Raw genomic sequence first — 15,386 nt, 5'->3', positions numbered from 1 at the left:
TTCCTTTTTGCTTGGCTATATCGTACACATATGAGCACTATGTCTGATCTCTGACTGTGTCTATACATATTACCACTATCCTTTTGCCAGTTTGTAGTGACAATGCAGTATAATAATTCTGCTACTGTCTTGGTTTTGTTTTAATTACACGACCTAGTGTTATTTACTAATCAGTCTGAGAAGGTTCCTTGAATTTAACTGACACTGCTGCAAGTCAACAGCGTGTAACGTCCTGCTTTGTAGCGACACAGTGGATGTATAATACCACATGAAATAAAGGAAGACATAATTCTTCTAAAAATATAACATCGAATTATGCAGAAAATGAACTTCTGGATTCTAGGGGCCTGTCTTGCAACAATCTCTCAAATCAAAGCTTCCTTCTGTAAAACTGGAAGAACTGAGCCTGTGAACTGTATTTACACATGGTTAGTTTAGATCTTGTATTGGCGAGCATTGCAGTGGATCCACAGCAATTCAGGTGTCGAGGTATCTAAACCAGTTAGAGCAGAGGATCCAAGCAGGAAAACTCAAGAAAAATAGAAGGCGGCCAATGAAGTGATACCATCTACTTCTATCCAGTATCATATCTTTTTTCCAGAATATGGAATGTGAGAGGTGTAGCTGTAGTGCTCTCATCTGCTTAATGGATTTGAATCTACCTCCTGCAACATCCAAAAGTACATCCCAAATGATGAACAGGATACTTGGAAATGAAGGAGGGCTTTCTCAGTGCCTCCCAGTGAAACTGTTCTGCTTTGCCATGACCAGTTCAATGCTCAGGAGGCCAGTGAGAGTGAGCAAGCGTATCGCTGTGACTTACTGGTCGAGGCACTTGTCTGGCAGGGTGGGAGTGAGGTTTCTGTTCTGCTTCAGCAGTGTGGCTTTGATACGTCTGGAAAACAAACTGCTGTGCCTATTGTACAGGGAGAATCCTGACCAGAGTGTGGTGACTAAGGACAAATGGGTTTGAGCAGAAGCGAGGTGCAGAACTGAGCAACAGCAGATGCAATCTAGTCTTTATTTCTTGCTGGTGCTGCTGCTTAGTAATCTCCTTGATGACTCAGTTACGCTGTGAAATCAGCTTTCTGATTCCAAAGAAAAAAAGTGGCTTTTATGACAAGGGAAGGTTCTTTCTCGGTAATCTGTTCACAAAGTAGAACATTAACTTGCTGCAAATCATACTCCCATAATATAAATGTCATCCTCCTTAATGTTCAAAGCACAGGTTTTACACAGTGGAAATTGGGAGGTCTTGCAGAAAAGAAATGAGAACATTTTAGAGCATTAGTTGACTTACAGGATGAGAACCTCACCCCAAGCATGTGGGTTTGGCTTTTTGCTCTTGGTTGGCTATAATTCTTTTTATATCAGGTAAAGATGACCTGTTTTTCTAGTGGTAAGATTTGAATCTCTAAAAAATGCACCATTCTTGTCAAATGAACAAGACCTTCCTCCTGTTTTGAAAAAGATAGTTATTTTCATACGTATAACCTATGGTCAGCTGCTTTAATTTAATTAAAAAAAACAAACCTGTAATTTAGTGTTTTTGTAGATCATGTGCAAGTAATACACAGGCAAAAGTAATCCAAGCTTCTGCGAATCCAGTGTCTCAGCTTGCCTCGGTTTTGTACAGTGATAGGAAGGCTTATTTTCATGGAAAAATGTTTTTAAACATCTGGCGGTTAAATGTTAAGAATACGGATGTCTGAAAGTGCATTGCTGAGCACATGCTCAAAACGCCACCTCAGTGGGCATCCTGGAGTCAGCCAGTGCTCGCGAAAGCAGGCACTTGGTATTTTTAAAGGGATTATTGGCACAATTCCAAGTGAATAAGGCTTTGCCTAAACACAGGGAAAGCTTGCCAGTGAAGGCACACAAGACAAGTTCTCAAAAGCAGTTCTGTGAATTTGGTACCTAATTTCCATTGATGCAGATTTCAAAAAAATAGCATGTTGTTTTTAAGATCTGGCCTTGTTTTCTTTTTATCCTCTTAAGTAACTGGTTTTGCTTGTCTTTATTCTTTATTCTTTTAAGTAGCTGTTAATAAATTTTTTTGCTTTAAGAAAGCTGAGTCTGTTTTGCCTGGGACCATGGTTGGTGGGTGCTCCCTCTGTTCTTGTCTCGACCCTCAGCTCTTTTATTCTTTTTTTTTTTCCTCTCCACTTTACTGGAGAAGGAGTGAGAGAGCGGCTGTGTGGAGTTTAGTTGCCGGATCGGCCTAAACCACGACAGGAAGTGCCCTGTTTTCTTTGCCTTGGAAGGAGCCCTGTTGCTGCCATGATGTGTAGCACAGCCATTCCGCAGGTCGTCTTAAAAACGCGTGGAACTATGGCCACAGGAAATCTGAGGGGTTTTAATGGTGCAGAGATTTACCATGTTAGTTTACAATCATAAAATAATTTAGGTTGGAAGGGCCTGCTAAGCTTTAGTTTAACATAGAGTAAAAATGAAATTAAGTTTTCAAAATTATGATCTATAAACTGTTGGTGATCATAATAATTACATGAACGTTACTTAGATTTGATTTAAGAGCAAACAGTACCTTTTCTGGAACTGGGACCCATGTTCACAGCAGCCGGTCATTAATTAGTCTAAAAGACACCAATGGCCATTACTCAGGAATGTAAAAATTTATAAAGAATATAAAGATGCTGTGAACAACTTTGGGACTTGTTAGGCTGTCAGCTACTTACTGTGTTTATACCACAAGTAGAGAACTACTGCCATCAGTGAGAAAAGCTGTTAGAAAATAAAATTTTCTCCGTTCTTGGTGTTATTGTTTGTTATCTTCTAAAGATAATAGTATAAATTATATCTGAGTTATAAAAATTTTTCTCTCCAGTACATGTTATTTAATTTCTGCTATGATGGCAGTTTTGTGGGACTGCATTTCGACTTCATCTTTGTGCTTTTTTCCTCTGAGCGTTTATCTTCATTGACACATTTTTCAGTTTGAAGTATTTGCTTTTTCTTTTGGTTGAGATTTGTCCTGGCTGTGCTGAGTTTCTTTTACCCACTGCACTTTTTTCTTCCACACACAGAGTTGTACCGGTCTCACTGTACCTCGCTGCAGCAGGACATCTGGGTGCCTCTTCCACCGAGTTCACTTTGGAATGGAATGCCTGACCCTTGGCTGTGCACTGTTGGGACAGGTTCCTGCTGGTTCACCCGGGGTATGTTCAGCGTGTATCGTGTGCGTCCTGACAGGCTCTTCCTTAGTTTTTGGTGGCTTTTCATTATGACTGTGCTGAAAAGCTGCTGGCCTCACTGCTACTGTGTGTTTATTTGTTCCGGTATGTAGTAAGAATATGAATATTTATTTTTTCATTTATAATGTAGTTTCAGTCCAGTTACAGTGGCATGTCTTTGTGCTTGTGGTGGTCTTTTTCAGTGCTTTGGATATTTCTTTTTTTTTTCTTTTAACTTCTGTAGCTTCTGTTAGAGAAACTCGAAGTGTGCGTTTAAATACAAGCCCCTCCTCTGTGACTTAGAGCCCAAGTTTCATAGCTTGCCTGTACGCTGGCCACCGTACAGTGGACATTGGAATCCTTTCTGTTTTTAAATGGATTTGCACAGTGTGTGAAAACTGAATGCAGTCTATTGCAGCATAGTTTTTGCACTTTTTTTTAGTAATTACATATCAGTACAGTGCTATTTAAATGCAAGCTGATTAAACATTTTATTAGTACTTTACTGCTTAATTAACAACTATTGCTGAAAACATTCCCCATGCTGAGACTTATTTCCACTTAAGCGTCCATCCTGATGAAATGTAACTCCCCATTTGAAGGAATATATGACATTCTGTGGAATGTTTTTTCTTGGTTGTTTCTTGCAAGTGAGCCACTTACTTAGTGCTGAGTATCTGAAATTATTTAAAACAGTCTCTGCGTATGCTTTCTGCATAAAAATTGCAAAGACTATATAAATAAAATTCTCAACAATAATTCACATTCTTATGTGGATGAAGTCTTCATCCAACAAGCCACCGAGTTGTAAAGCTTTCAGATTCTGCTGCTGCTAAATCAACAATTGTGTTAGTCTCATGGTGACACTGCATGTGTCATTTCATTTGGTCTCTTACTCTCCTGATTTGTTCAGCATCTTGCAAGCAGTGTAAACTGGTATAACCTGTAGGTGTTTGCATTTCCTGGGTATGTACACACAGAAGACCAAAAAGGTGTTTGGGTATGAGAGTACAAGAATGGGCAAATAAATTTCTGTTTGTAACTGGACTTTTTTTTTTTTTAAGACAGTTTTTGATGGAGGAGTGCTGGGTATATGAAATGGTGCTCTAGAGAGTTCTGGAGCTCTGCATGATCTCTGGGAATTAGTGCTGGGATCATAATGGAAGATTACTTAGAGCTTTCTGCATACAGGAAAGACATGTCATGATTTCCTTCCATAAACTGCAAGCTTAATAGTGCAAGCTGACAATCTTTTACATTCGTCTTTCTTTATGAATTTCACATGGAGGAATTTAGCAGCATACATGGGGAATTTGCTTTCAGAACTGAAGTTCTGCAGGACTTGATTCTGTTCTCACCCTTGTGTAAGCCAAGTGCGAGCCACGACAATCATTCACGTGAGTGACATTGGTTTCTCATAAAAGTTATTCTTTGGTCATGTTTCCGTATTTCCAGTCTGTAAGATCATGGTGGAGGGGAACGTGATGTTTGCAGAGATAACCTCCTTCTTGCTGCTGTGTTCCTCTGTGGGAGGTTGCCATCTTTCAAGTGCCGTAGATGTTTGTCGACCCTTTGAGCTCAAATTTATCTTCTTTGTGCAGATGCGGCTGTCTAATCTGCAGTCCCTGCTACAGTTGTTAACATCTGGCAGAAAGACAGGGCTGAAAGTTGGGGTAAAAGTCTTTTCAACCACTCCAGCAAGGTTTGGAAGGGCTTGTCTTTTAATGCCATAGGTGATGGTTTTCACAGAATCACAGAGTGTCAGGGATTGGAAGGGACCTCAAAGGATCATCTAGTCCAATCCCCCTGCCGGAGCAGGACCACCTAGATCAGATCCCACCAGAACACGTCCAGGCAGGTTTTGAACATCTCCAGAGAAGGATACTCCACAACCTCTCTGGGCAGCCTGTTCCATTGTTCTGTTACCCTTACTGGGAAGAAGTTCTTCCTCATGTTTAAGCAGAACCTCCTATGTTCCAGTTTATATCCATTTCCCCTTGTCCTATCATGGGATGCCACTGAGAAGAGCCTGGCTCCATCCTCATGACAGTCACCCTTTACATATTTATAAACATTTGTTTATTAGTTTTGTCTAAACTTTGGGCTTAGGCTTTATGAGGGCTGTTAGACAGAAGAAAAATAATTCTTTCATAGATCTGTGTAGAGAAACTAACTCTTATCTCCGTAGTTTCACAGCCCAGGCTCAATCCAGGGCAGGACAAACAATAACATTAAATGGATGTTACTGGCTGTGAGTTGAGTTCCTGCAGAAGACAGTTCAGCCGTGGAGTTCAGTGGGGCAATGCGTAAAGAAAATTGTTCATTTTTGTAGGATTGAGCAGCATGAGGTGTGGCAGAGCTAGCTGTTCCCAGCCTTCAACTGGAAGCTGTATCTGTTCCTTGATGGGGCTAAGCTGTAAGTTCACAGCAGGTCTATAATTACCCTTAACTAACACTGTGAAGGTAATAACTGGCGTCTTTTTTTTCCCCCCCTTAACCCTCCTCCACAGGTGTCCAATGTGGTTATTTACACCTGTGAAGAGTGAGTAAGACAGTAAGTATAAAATGCTGCCATTCTGGTTTGGCAGTGTTTAATGACCTTGTAAATGACTGTTCAAATTTTCAGGTGGAAGATTGGGTCCTCTTTCAAATATTTTTAAATTTTTGTAATCCTCAATCTTTTTATCCTTTTCTGCTATCCTGAATAGCATATCTAGGGTGATCATGCAAAATGATGTTTCACTACGTAATTTCTCAAGAGGGATTAATTTAAAAATGATTTAGGAAATCTCATGATTTCATCAAACACACCACAAGAACTCTGTGAAGCAAAGTAGCATGCACAGATGCTCCTTGGGGAATATGACAGATCATTTGAACTGTGTTTTCATTAGGAAAACGTACTCTTTTTATATCCGTGCAAGTATTTAGTGTTACAGATTCTCATTGTCTCATGAAACCCTCTGCATTCAGCCTGGCCAGGTTTTTCAGTGGGATTGTTGTCAGAGTAAGGATCACAGGACTGGACTGATACATGTTCATGAACCTCTTTCTCATCATTTTGCTGATTGCTGTTTTCTTAAGCATTTCTCCTCATTTAAAATTTGAGAGCTCCTGTAAGTAGGAGGAGAATTGAGATGGTTGCCTGTACTAATGGAGAAAAAATTCCAGTAATTTTTTTTCTTTTTATGAAATGTTTTCATTTTGTTCCTAAGGAAAGTGTTCTCTGGAGTGAGGGTTAAATGCATTCTTGACACTTGATTCCCTACCCTGCCTGCTGACTCACCATTTTGTTGGCACACAGACATGCTACAGTTGTGGAGTGTGTTTACCAAGTGCTTGAGTTGCAAATGGAGTGCCGTTGGATTTTCTCTTTCTTGAAACGGTTGGGAAAAGTTTCAGCCTTTTCAATCAGCTGTATCGCAGCCTACTTTTTTAAAGCTCAGTTTCATCTTTCAATACATTTTTAGTGAAAGTGGATTTATTTAAGAAACATCATTTAGAGAGGGGCAGTGTCTTTATGTTCTAACTAGTTACAGCCATATATGGAAGACGAATCCTACCAGGCCTAACATATTTTGGGATATTTCTTTCCAACTGGCATCACATTAGCATCTGGGAAAATAAGTCTGTTTTATCCTGTTATATGTAAACACATGAAAAATATACTGTCCTCTTTTTCTGGTCTGATTGAGCCAGGCACCGCGTGGTGCTGGGGACGGTGTGGGCATTACGATCACCTTGTCCATTGCTTTTGTCAGATGGGCCTGGTCACTGGCATAAGGAACTCGCAGGTTGCTTTGTAGTTAATAACTGACATTGCTTCAGGTGTCATTCCAGGGCACAGCCTTGTGCAAAGAAGTGAGGAAAGGTCATTATGGCAGCAAAACTCACAGAGGGCTGGACCACTGATACTATTAAGGCTTGCTTTTAAGAAATAAAGGGAGGATCAGGGTCGAGCAATTGTTGACTCCAGACCCCGCACTGCGACCAGTGGGCATGCTGCTGCAGATCAGCAAAGCTGTGCTCATCTGGCCTTTACCCCTGGAACAGCAGGGTATCCCTCGGCAGCTCAGCTGGCAGGAGGTTTGAGTTGTTGCTCATTATGAGCCTAATGGGCAAAAAGTGGACTTGGAGGGAATTGTTTGCTGTAGTCTGAGTCTCTGACAAACAACTCACTGCAGCTGCATACAAAATAAACAAGTGAGAGGCTAAGATAATGCAGATCTTGAATAATTAGGCATGGGAAGAGTTTTATGTGAATGCCTTTATCCATTTAATGAACCTCTTGTAGAAAGTGAATACCCCAGAGCCCAGTAGGCAGCATATGTAATCGCTAACCAGAAAGCTGGAAGGACAGCAGTATGAAATCGCTGAGCTTTTTGGAGTAATAGAAATCGTAGCACTTATTTACAGACACATCAGAAACACATTTCTGGATGACTGTGAATAACTTACTTCTAGATGATAGTAATTAACTTAATCCTAACAAGTCAAGATTGCTGCTTAGTGTTTAAATCAGTTTTTGTTATAGAAACTTGAATGTTAGATGCAGCTTTTTAGCTAATGTTTTAGGAGGTAGTGGCAGTTCAATAGCCCCTGTTTCAAACATGACTCTTAGTTGCAAAGAGCATTTTCACTTTCCTCTTTATAGCTGTTCACCAATGTCTTTCTGTCTATGACCGATGTATAAAATAAGTTTCACAGATGTTACATAGTTATCCAGAATTCAAGTTGAAAACTGTGACTGAAGAGGAAGGTTAAAACACAGCAGAGCATGTTTTTCTACTAACAAGTCAGTGATAAAATGGAAAATGTTGAATTTTATTCAATATTTCTTAGACAGGGCTGTTAAATTTTGAACTATAGATATGGGACCCTGCCTCCCATGCTAATTATGTCTTTCTGATCCGTGCTACATTATTTTTCAAAGAAGATGAGTACAAGATATTCCCTGTACTATTATGGTGAAAGAGTTTGCTGTGGTATCCATCAACCACTGGGGTTGATCTAGAAGCACCTGAAGTCCATAGAAGGATCTCATTGATAGTGGTGGGTTGTGACTTAGATCCGCTCAGTTTGTTACAGTGACACCTGTGCCAGGAAGCGATGAGGAAAGGTGATACAGTTGAGCTCAGGATTTTTAAAGTTACCCTCTGCATTACCGATTTCTGCTCAAAGTGGTTCCTGTATTGCGGGGAACATCTTTTGGGGGCTTAAGTTAGTTTTCCTTTGGGGTCATGACATGCCATTTTTGCTAGGAATGGGATATGAAGTCACATTGACACTATGGTATCTGTCACATACAAACCTCGGGTGTTAATGACCTGTCCTGGAAGGAGGAGATTTGCTTATTACATGGAAATTTACTGAAGGACAGGGGAAATTTTAATTGCTAGGATTCTTCCTGACTCATTAAGTAGCATTACAGTTTTTGTGCCAAGAATTTTATAAGGATGACATTCGGTAATTATGTCATGATAAAAACTATTGTAGTGCTTAAGATAATGAAACCCTACCACCCTCCACCCAACCACCCAACGATTAGGGCTGCTTTCTAATAATGTGTAGCTGGAGATTATATATGTTCCCTTCCCCTTATATATATTCCCTTCTTTCTCCAATAGTACTTTTGACAGTTCCAGGTGAAAATTGTTGTGTCAAGCCAGATGGACTTAATAATTGGAATTCAACAAAGTTCTGAATGGTTCTGTTTTTGTTATACATCTGTAATGAGCAAATTTTGTAAACCCAAGGAAAGCATATGGATTAAAGCAAAGTGGTGCCAGCACAATTCAAATGGTTCAAATTCTAGAGCGGATCGTTACTCTGGCTTTCTTAGTAATTTGAAACTCTCTCCATGCTATGCCTGTAGATCGGTTTTGAGGATAAGTCAGATGTCAGAGTCACGAACAGATGCGTTATGTTTTACTAAATTTTATAATCTTCTGAGAGGGTTTAATGAAAAATAAGGCACCAGGGAGAAGTGAATTCCAAGTTAATAGGCCCAGAATTTCACCCTGTGGCTTCTTCCTCCTTAACCAAACTGCCCTCTAGTCTGACTTGTGAGACTTGGTTTGCTTTGAACCCCCCCAGTATTTCAAATGATGTCCTTCCGTTCTTCTTACATGCTTTCATTAGATGTTTATTTGTTTTAAAACTAATCCTTGTTCTTTCCATGCACAATATTATGTCAGTTCGTTATTCAAAACTCAAAATGAGAAATGGCATGTCTTAAGTTTACGTAGAGCTTTGACCTGTTTGATTACTTAAGTGGGAATAGTACCTGCCTGTCCTTTCCCATATGCAATTCACAGACTAGTCTTTCGTCTGCTTAAATTTGTAGACCTTCTTTATATATACTTAATGGGTTCCTCTTCCATAGAGTTTATTGGTATATTAATTTACAGCAACAAAGACTAACATTTATCTTGCTTTAAAAAACCTAGACTTATAATATTTGGATGGATTTTAAAATTTTAAATAATTTTTGCTTTCCTTTAAAAATGAGGGTTTTTTTTTAAATAAAATTCAAATGCTGACAATCTGTGTTAAGAGGAAAACTTAGCAATAAAACTGTTAGAGAAGAAAGGTGTCATACTCTGTTCATCGTGTGCACGTTGCTTACAGTCCAGTGCAAGCTACGATAAGTTAATTCCTGACAAGAGTCACCGTAATAAATAATTGGATTTGTTGATGGTGAAGCAAGACTAAATTGCTCAATCCTCTGCTCTAAATAGCTGACCACAGTTTTTACTAACAGTGTCTGTCAGTTTGAAGCTAACCAGTATAATTGCTAGAACATAATTGTTGTCCTTTGACTCAAGTGTAGGTCATTTTTTTCAGACCTTGTTGTATAGGTGGTTTGGGTAACACCGGCTCCCTGTAAAAATATCCTACCTTTTCTGCCCCAGGCAGAAGTAATTTACAGTTACTCTTCTAATCATGGGAGTTACATGATTGGAAACAGCATTCAGGGATGCTACAGCCAAATGAAAGAGACCCCATGGAAGTATCGCCATCTATAACCACATGGTGATCCAGCTTCACACCGAGGGGGTTCTGGGCTGAATCTTGGCCTCCCTGGCAAATACCACTACAAACCCAAATTCCCTCCTGTATAGCTGGAACACTGTACGCAGCAGTCGGTTCTGGGGAGATACACTTTAGGTGATGTGCACATATCAAACAGTGGAAGTGAGAATGGTGGAGGTGGTGTCCTCGAAGTGTGTTTATAAGACAGTTATCACTGGTTTTCTTGGATTTGATCATGAAATGATTAGAGAGATGGATCATGATGAATGATTCCAGAGAGTTCTTATTGCAGCATCTTTTAGTGCCTCATTTTTTGCCATTTGAAAAAGAAGTTTAAGTTTAATTTCTCTTCTGAAAAGCCTGCTGTATGCCTGCTTTCTTTTAAAAGGAAGGAGTCCGTGAATAGCTTTATCATATATAATACAATTATCATATATTACAAGGGTCTGTGGCTACTATTTATCACATTCATTCTGATTATGTAAAACTGAAAATCATTGCATTGAAATGAAGTTTCAATGTTTTTATTCAAAGCAGCTTCTCACAATGTATAAATACTGCATATTAACACACATGAAAAATACAACTTCTAAGGCACCCAGAAATGTGTCCATACACTAGTTACAGGACCATCAACAAATAAATTGTGTACAATTTGATCTAGACAGTCAATATTTGATATATCAGAAGATACAAGTCCCTCAGTACTGTACCAGTTTCAGAAAATATTTACAACACTGTGATATAGGGGTGCCTGTACCCTTAGAATATTATAATATGTACTCATCATTACAAATATTAGAAACTGTTTTAGTCCGTTCCATGGCGTTCTGACAAAATAACTTAAGGGCCTAATTTGCAAAGTTCTACAATTAATTATTTGTGCAAGTTCTGAAAATAAATTTACATTGATAATTTGTGAATTTTTGGTTCTTTGCTTCATCTCAGAGGTTTGGTAATAAGCCTTACCAATAGACATGCCATCCTAGCTGAACGTCACTCCTTTCCCAGCAGGTCAGTGGATACACCTTTTCCCCTTACCCTTGACACGGATGAGGATGCAGTGTTTGTAGCAGAAAGAGACTATTTGATCTTCAGTACAAATGTCGAACTAGTTCACTGGCAAAGGAACTAATGCTTTGTTAGAATAATGCAGTTCTTTGGTCCTTTGTTTTTATGGAAGGCATAATATTTTTATTCACTAAAAATTGAAATCCTGTCTGTGAACAAGCAAGCTAGTGAATGACTTTCAGTGTAGTATTTAAAGTAGCAGTAAAGAGATTTAATATGGCTTAAAACATATGGTTAATTGGGCAGACACAGATAACACATCCAGGATACTGAGTACCCAAATGTACTATGATTAAGATTGTCTATAAGTCTCTTATGTAAACTTCTTTAGTGTCTCCTAAAGAGCGCTGGCTTTAGCCAGATTTGACTTTTATAGACCCAGCCACACAAAGCCTGAGATTAAACTACTGTGGCTGGGAGCACAAATGCACAGTTTATATATAACAAAGCCCATGCTGACAAGCCTACCTGTGTTGTTCAAAAGAAACAACCCGTATTATCCTTTTCACGAGAAAAACTTAAGGCCCTGTACTCTGATTTGCTAACTTTCTTACAGCAATTATTTGGGGAAGTCCTTAGTGCTACATAAGCAATTATGTAGCTTTAAAGATTTCTTGTAGCTAATGGTAAGGCTTATTCACAAATGCAATACATTTATAAATTACATTTAAAATTGTAAAGGCTGGCAAAATAATAAAAGAATTAACAAAATAAAACAAACCCCAACCAAAATTGTCTGTTTATCCCTAACATTAAAAGAGCATTTTATTCTAATGAAAAACTATTGGCACAAAACCATTATATTATAGATTAAAAGAACAGTTAATAGTAGTGAAAAAGATTGCCTAAAACGCATACCCTAACCTACCACAGAAATATAAAAGTTTATATTCTGAAAATATATACTGTATTAAAGTTTGTAAGCTTATTTGTTTAAACAGAAATGTACTGAAATAGTAAACTAAGCAACACTTATCTACAGCAAAAATATACATGCAGGACAACACAAAATAAATTTGCTTACCTTTAATATCTACAAATGCAAAACTGTAGATTTTTAAAGATTGTACAAAACAATTTACACAAGAATAAAATAACATACTTAACAACAAATTGCATTTATAATCTTAAATACTGTGAATATTAGTAAAGGTACCCAGACTAATATGTACAGTACATCTAGATATCTGAATACCTGGTAAGGACAGAAACACAAGAGAAAATTGATTCTGATTTTTAAATACTGGAAAAGAAGTTTTTGACATTGTTATTACTCTTCTTTGAAGGGAAAATAGATTCCATGAAAGCTAGATTGTAACTGTATAGATATGAATAATTAAAAATGTTAACTATGGTTAGCGCTTGCTTTAATGGAAAAATAATTATAGAAAATGTATTTCAACCGTTCCTTTGTCATAAAAAATGCTAAGATACAGATATCTGAAAATTCAGATGAAACGATGCAGTTTAAAGGTCTAACGACTTATGATTCTTCTCCATTTGAAAATCTCGTATGGAAAGCATACCTTCACATTGCTGAGCAATCTTCTATATTTATGTACAAAACCCAAGCATAGTATTGAAATAAACTTCCTAATATCTTATTAACACATGACTAGGAGTTATGGCTCTCTGGACAGGAATAAAGGAAATAAAGGAAATTGAGGAATCATGGTACTTTCCATTGCTTTTTTTTTTGCCTTTTTTTTTTGCCTCTTTTTTTTTATCCTGAAGTCATATGCTGGAGGCCTGATTGTGCAAACACGTGTGCATGCGAGTGGTTTTCACTTGAGTAATCCCTCTCATTTTAACGGCACCGCCATACAGGTGACTCACGTGCGCACAGCAGGGGGTCCTGCGGCCCCAGTCCAACCAGGTCTTTGCGTGTGTGCTCCACGGCATTGCTGGCAGGTTGTGGAAATAAGCAGGAATTAGTATAAAACAAGTGGTGCATCTATCACTTGAACCAGTTATTGGAAGAGTTCTGTTCCAAACATTTAAAAATAAGTTACTTGTTTGGATAAGTTTTTTTTGAAAACATTTAAAACAGGCTAATTAGAAGCAAGATTTTGTCTTTTTAATACAGAATCTCCAGGAGAACTTCTGCTTTTAGGATAATGATTTCCTTAAAATTCAGTGGTACAATTAGGCCATAGAAACAGTACTTTTAATTATTTGTGGAAAAAGAAATGTTACATTCATGTGTTGAAACGTACTGTTGACTATAATCACCTGTTCGTTGACTTTTATAAAGGCTTTGTTGAAACTCTTTGTGGAAATACTGGGAGGAAGAAAACCTAGCAGCCTTGTTGGCAGAGGTTTAAACCATAACCAAGTCACGGAGCTCAAGGATGGAGAGCAAGTCCACAAATTACAAAGCAAACAAATGTGCAAAGCTCTTCAAGAGGTTTTAATCTGGGCATACTGAAGTGGCAGGTGAAGTCACAGAGCGTGCCTGTGTCATTTCCATATTAATTGCCTCTCTACCAAGAAGGAACTGAGAGAGATCCAGTGTTCAGAAGTCAGTCAGCGTCACTGAAAAGGACTAGGATCACATTCCGAAATAGCAGATTGGATTTTTGTCATTCATTGTGGACTGCTTTTATGGATAGCCATAAGTTCTTGTAACAGATGGTGGGGTGGCCAGATGTGGAGAGCTGGGAAAAGCAAAACAAGACCTCTCCCTCCACTTAGCTCAATACCTAGCACCTTGTATAAACTGCTGGCCCACACCCAAAGGCCTCCAGAGCAGAAATTATCTCACACCTGAGGAATCAGGCAACTAGACTAAGGCTCATAAGGATTTGCTTTTAGACTTCAGACCAAAAGGGGGATGTTTAAACCTGAAAAACAGTACGATGCCACGTAACGGCACCGCTCACCCTGTTACTGACATCCGGCTAACAGGAATGTAGTAAACTTAAATAAAGCATCTTGTTGGCAAGCCCTTCAATGCTCCTCGAGAAGGCAGAAAGTGAAGAGAGACTTAGGGGGGACTCGTTTCAGAATCCACTTTTTTCCCCTTAACCCTGGCAAATGAATCTATTTCATATATTTTTTTGTACAATTTTGCACATAGAGGAGCATGCACGTGACGGTTTCTTTTACTGCCCACAGCATTCTGTGTGCTTTCTATATATTCTTTATTTTTCTACACAATTTGCTGCTAAAAATGTGTTTGCATTCTCATGTGATGCCATTAATTCAGTCAAGGGAAGTATGAAAATAAGATCCGTGATCAATAAACAGCTGAATATGAACACAAAATAAATAAGTTAAATAAATTCAACAAAGAAAAAAAATCCTAGTAATTTTTGTAAAACTAACTTTACATATTATACATATAAATTATCAGATTTTTCCATTACACTGTTAGAACTTAGAAAAAAATAATTAAAGTATTTCTAAAGTATGGTGTTCGGGTCTACAAAATGTCGTGCCGACCCACTTTTTAGATTGAGCCCTCTATGTCAGCCCAGATGTGTTGCAACAGCAAGAATAAGTTAAGAAGGACAAATTGTTACGGATGGTGTGCCTTGTTGGGCCTCAGAGGTGATTCCCAGCACCCGGAATGTACACTTTTATCTGGATGAGCACGTGAAGGATGCAGCCCTCTGCAGAGCCTGTGTGCACTGGACAAGCCTGCCTACATCTCGGTACACAAAATCAAACCAGCTACAAGCAGCTGTGCAGCTCACAAGGAAATCGACACAACCATAAGTATTAGGATACACTGTCACAAATTCCTCAAGGATGCATTGCCTCTGCTTTTCAAACACAGGGAACGTTCGACTGTTCACAAGTGGAGCATTTTCTCTTTAGGTTAGGCCAAGACATCAGACTTCATAAATTTTGTCTTGCAAGTAGCTGAATAATGAATCCAGTCCTTTGGAAGAACTCCACAGCTGTTTTAACATCTGACACTCTTTCTCATTCACATCTTCAAGTCCGGATTTCAGGAAGCTCCGCACGAGACATTTGGACTCTTCCAATACCTAAAGCCAAAATATCACTCAGTGTTTTATTTTGAATCTCACAGAGTTATTACGGATAACGGCATTAGCAGCATTTTTACACCTCCGACTCTGG

General features: G+C 38.6%; 1 protein-coding gene across 2 annotated transcripts in view; it reads right to left on the bottom strand.

The window, feature by feature from the left end:
- Nucleotides 1-10,734: 10,734 nt before the first annotated feature.
- Nucleotides 10,735-15,386, bottom strand: part of CDYL2 (chromodomain Y like 2) — a 62,305-nt gene continuing 57,653 nt past the window's right edge. For both annotated transcript variants that reach the window (XM_086621011.1, XM_086621012.1), the window contains one exon: nucleotides 10,735-15,292. In XM_086621011.1, coding sequence (XP_086477137.1) covers nucleotides 15,134-15,292 — 159 coding nt within the window. In that variant the 3' untranslated portion in view covers nucleotides 10,735-15,133. The remainder of the gene's footprint in view (nucleotides 15,293-15,386) is intronic.

Source organism: Tauraco erythrolophus, chromosome 15, assembly GCF_009769465.1.
Source record: "Tauraco erythrolophus isolate bTauEry1 chromosome 15, bTauEry1.pri, whole genome shotgun sequence".
Taxonomy (NCBI): Eukaryota; Metazoa; Chordata; class Aves; order Musophagiformes; family Musophagidae; genus Tauraco; species Tauraco erythrolophus.
This window is presented reverse-complemented; position numbering and strand designations above follow the sequence as displayed.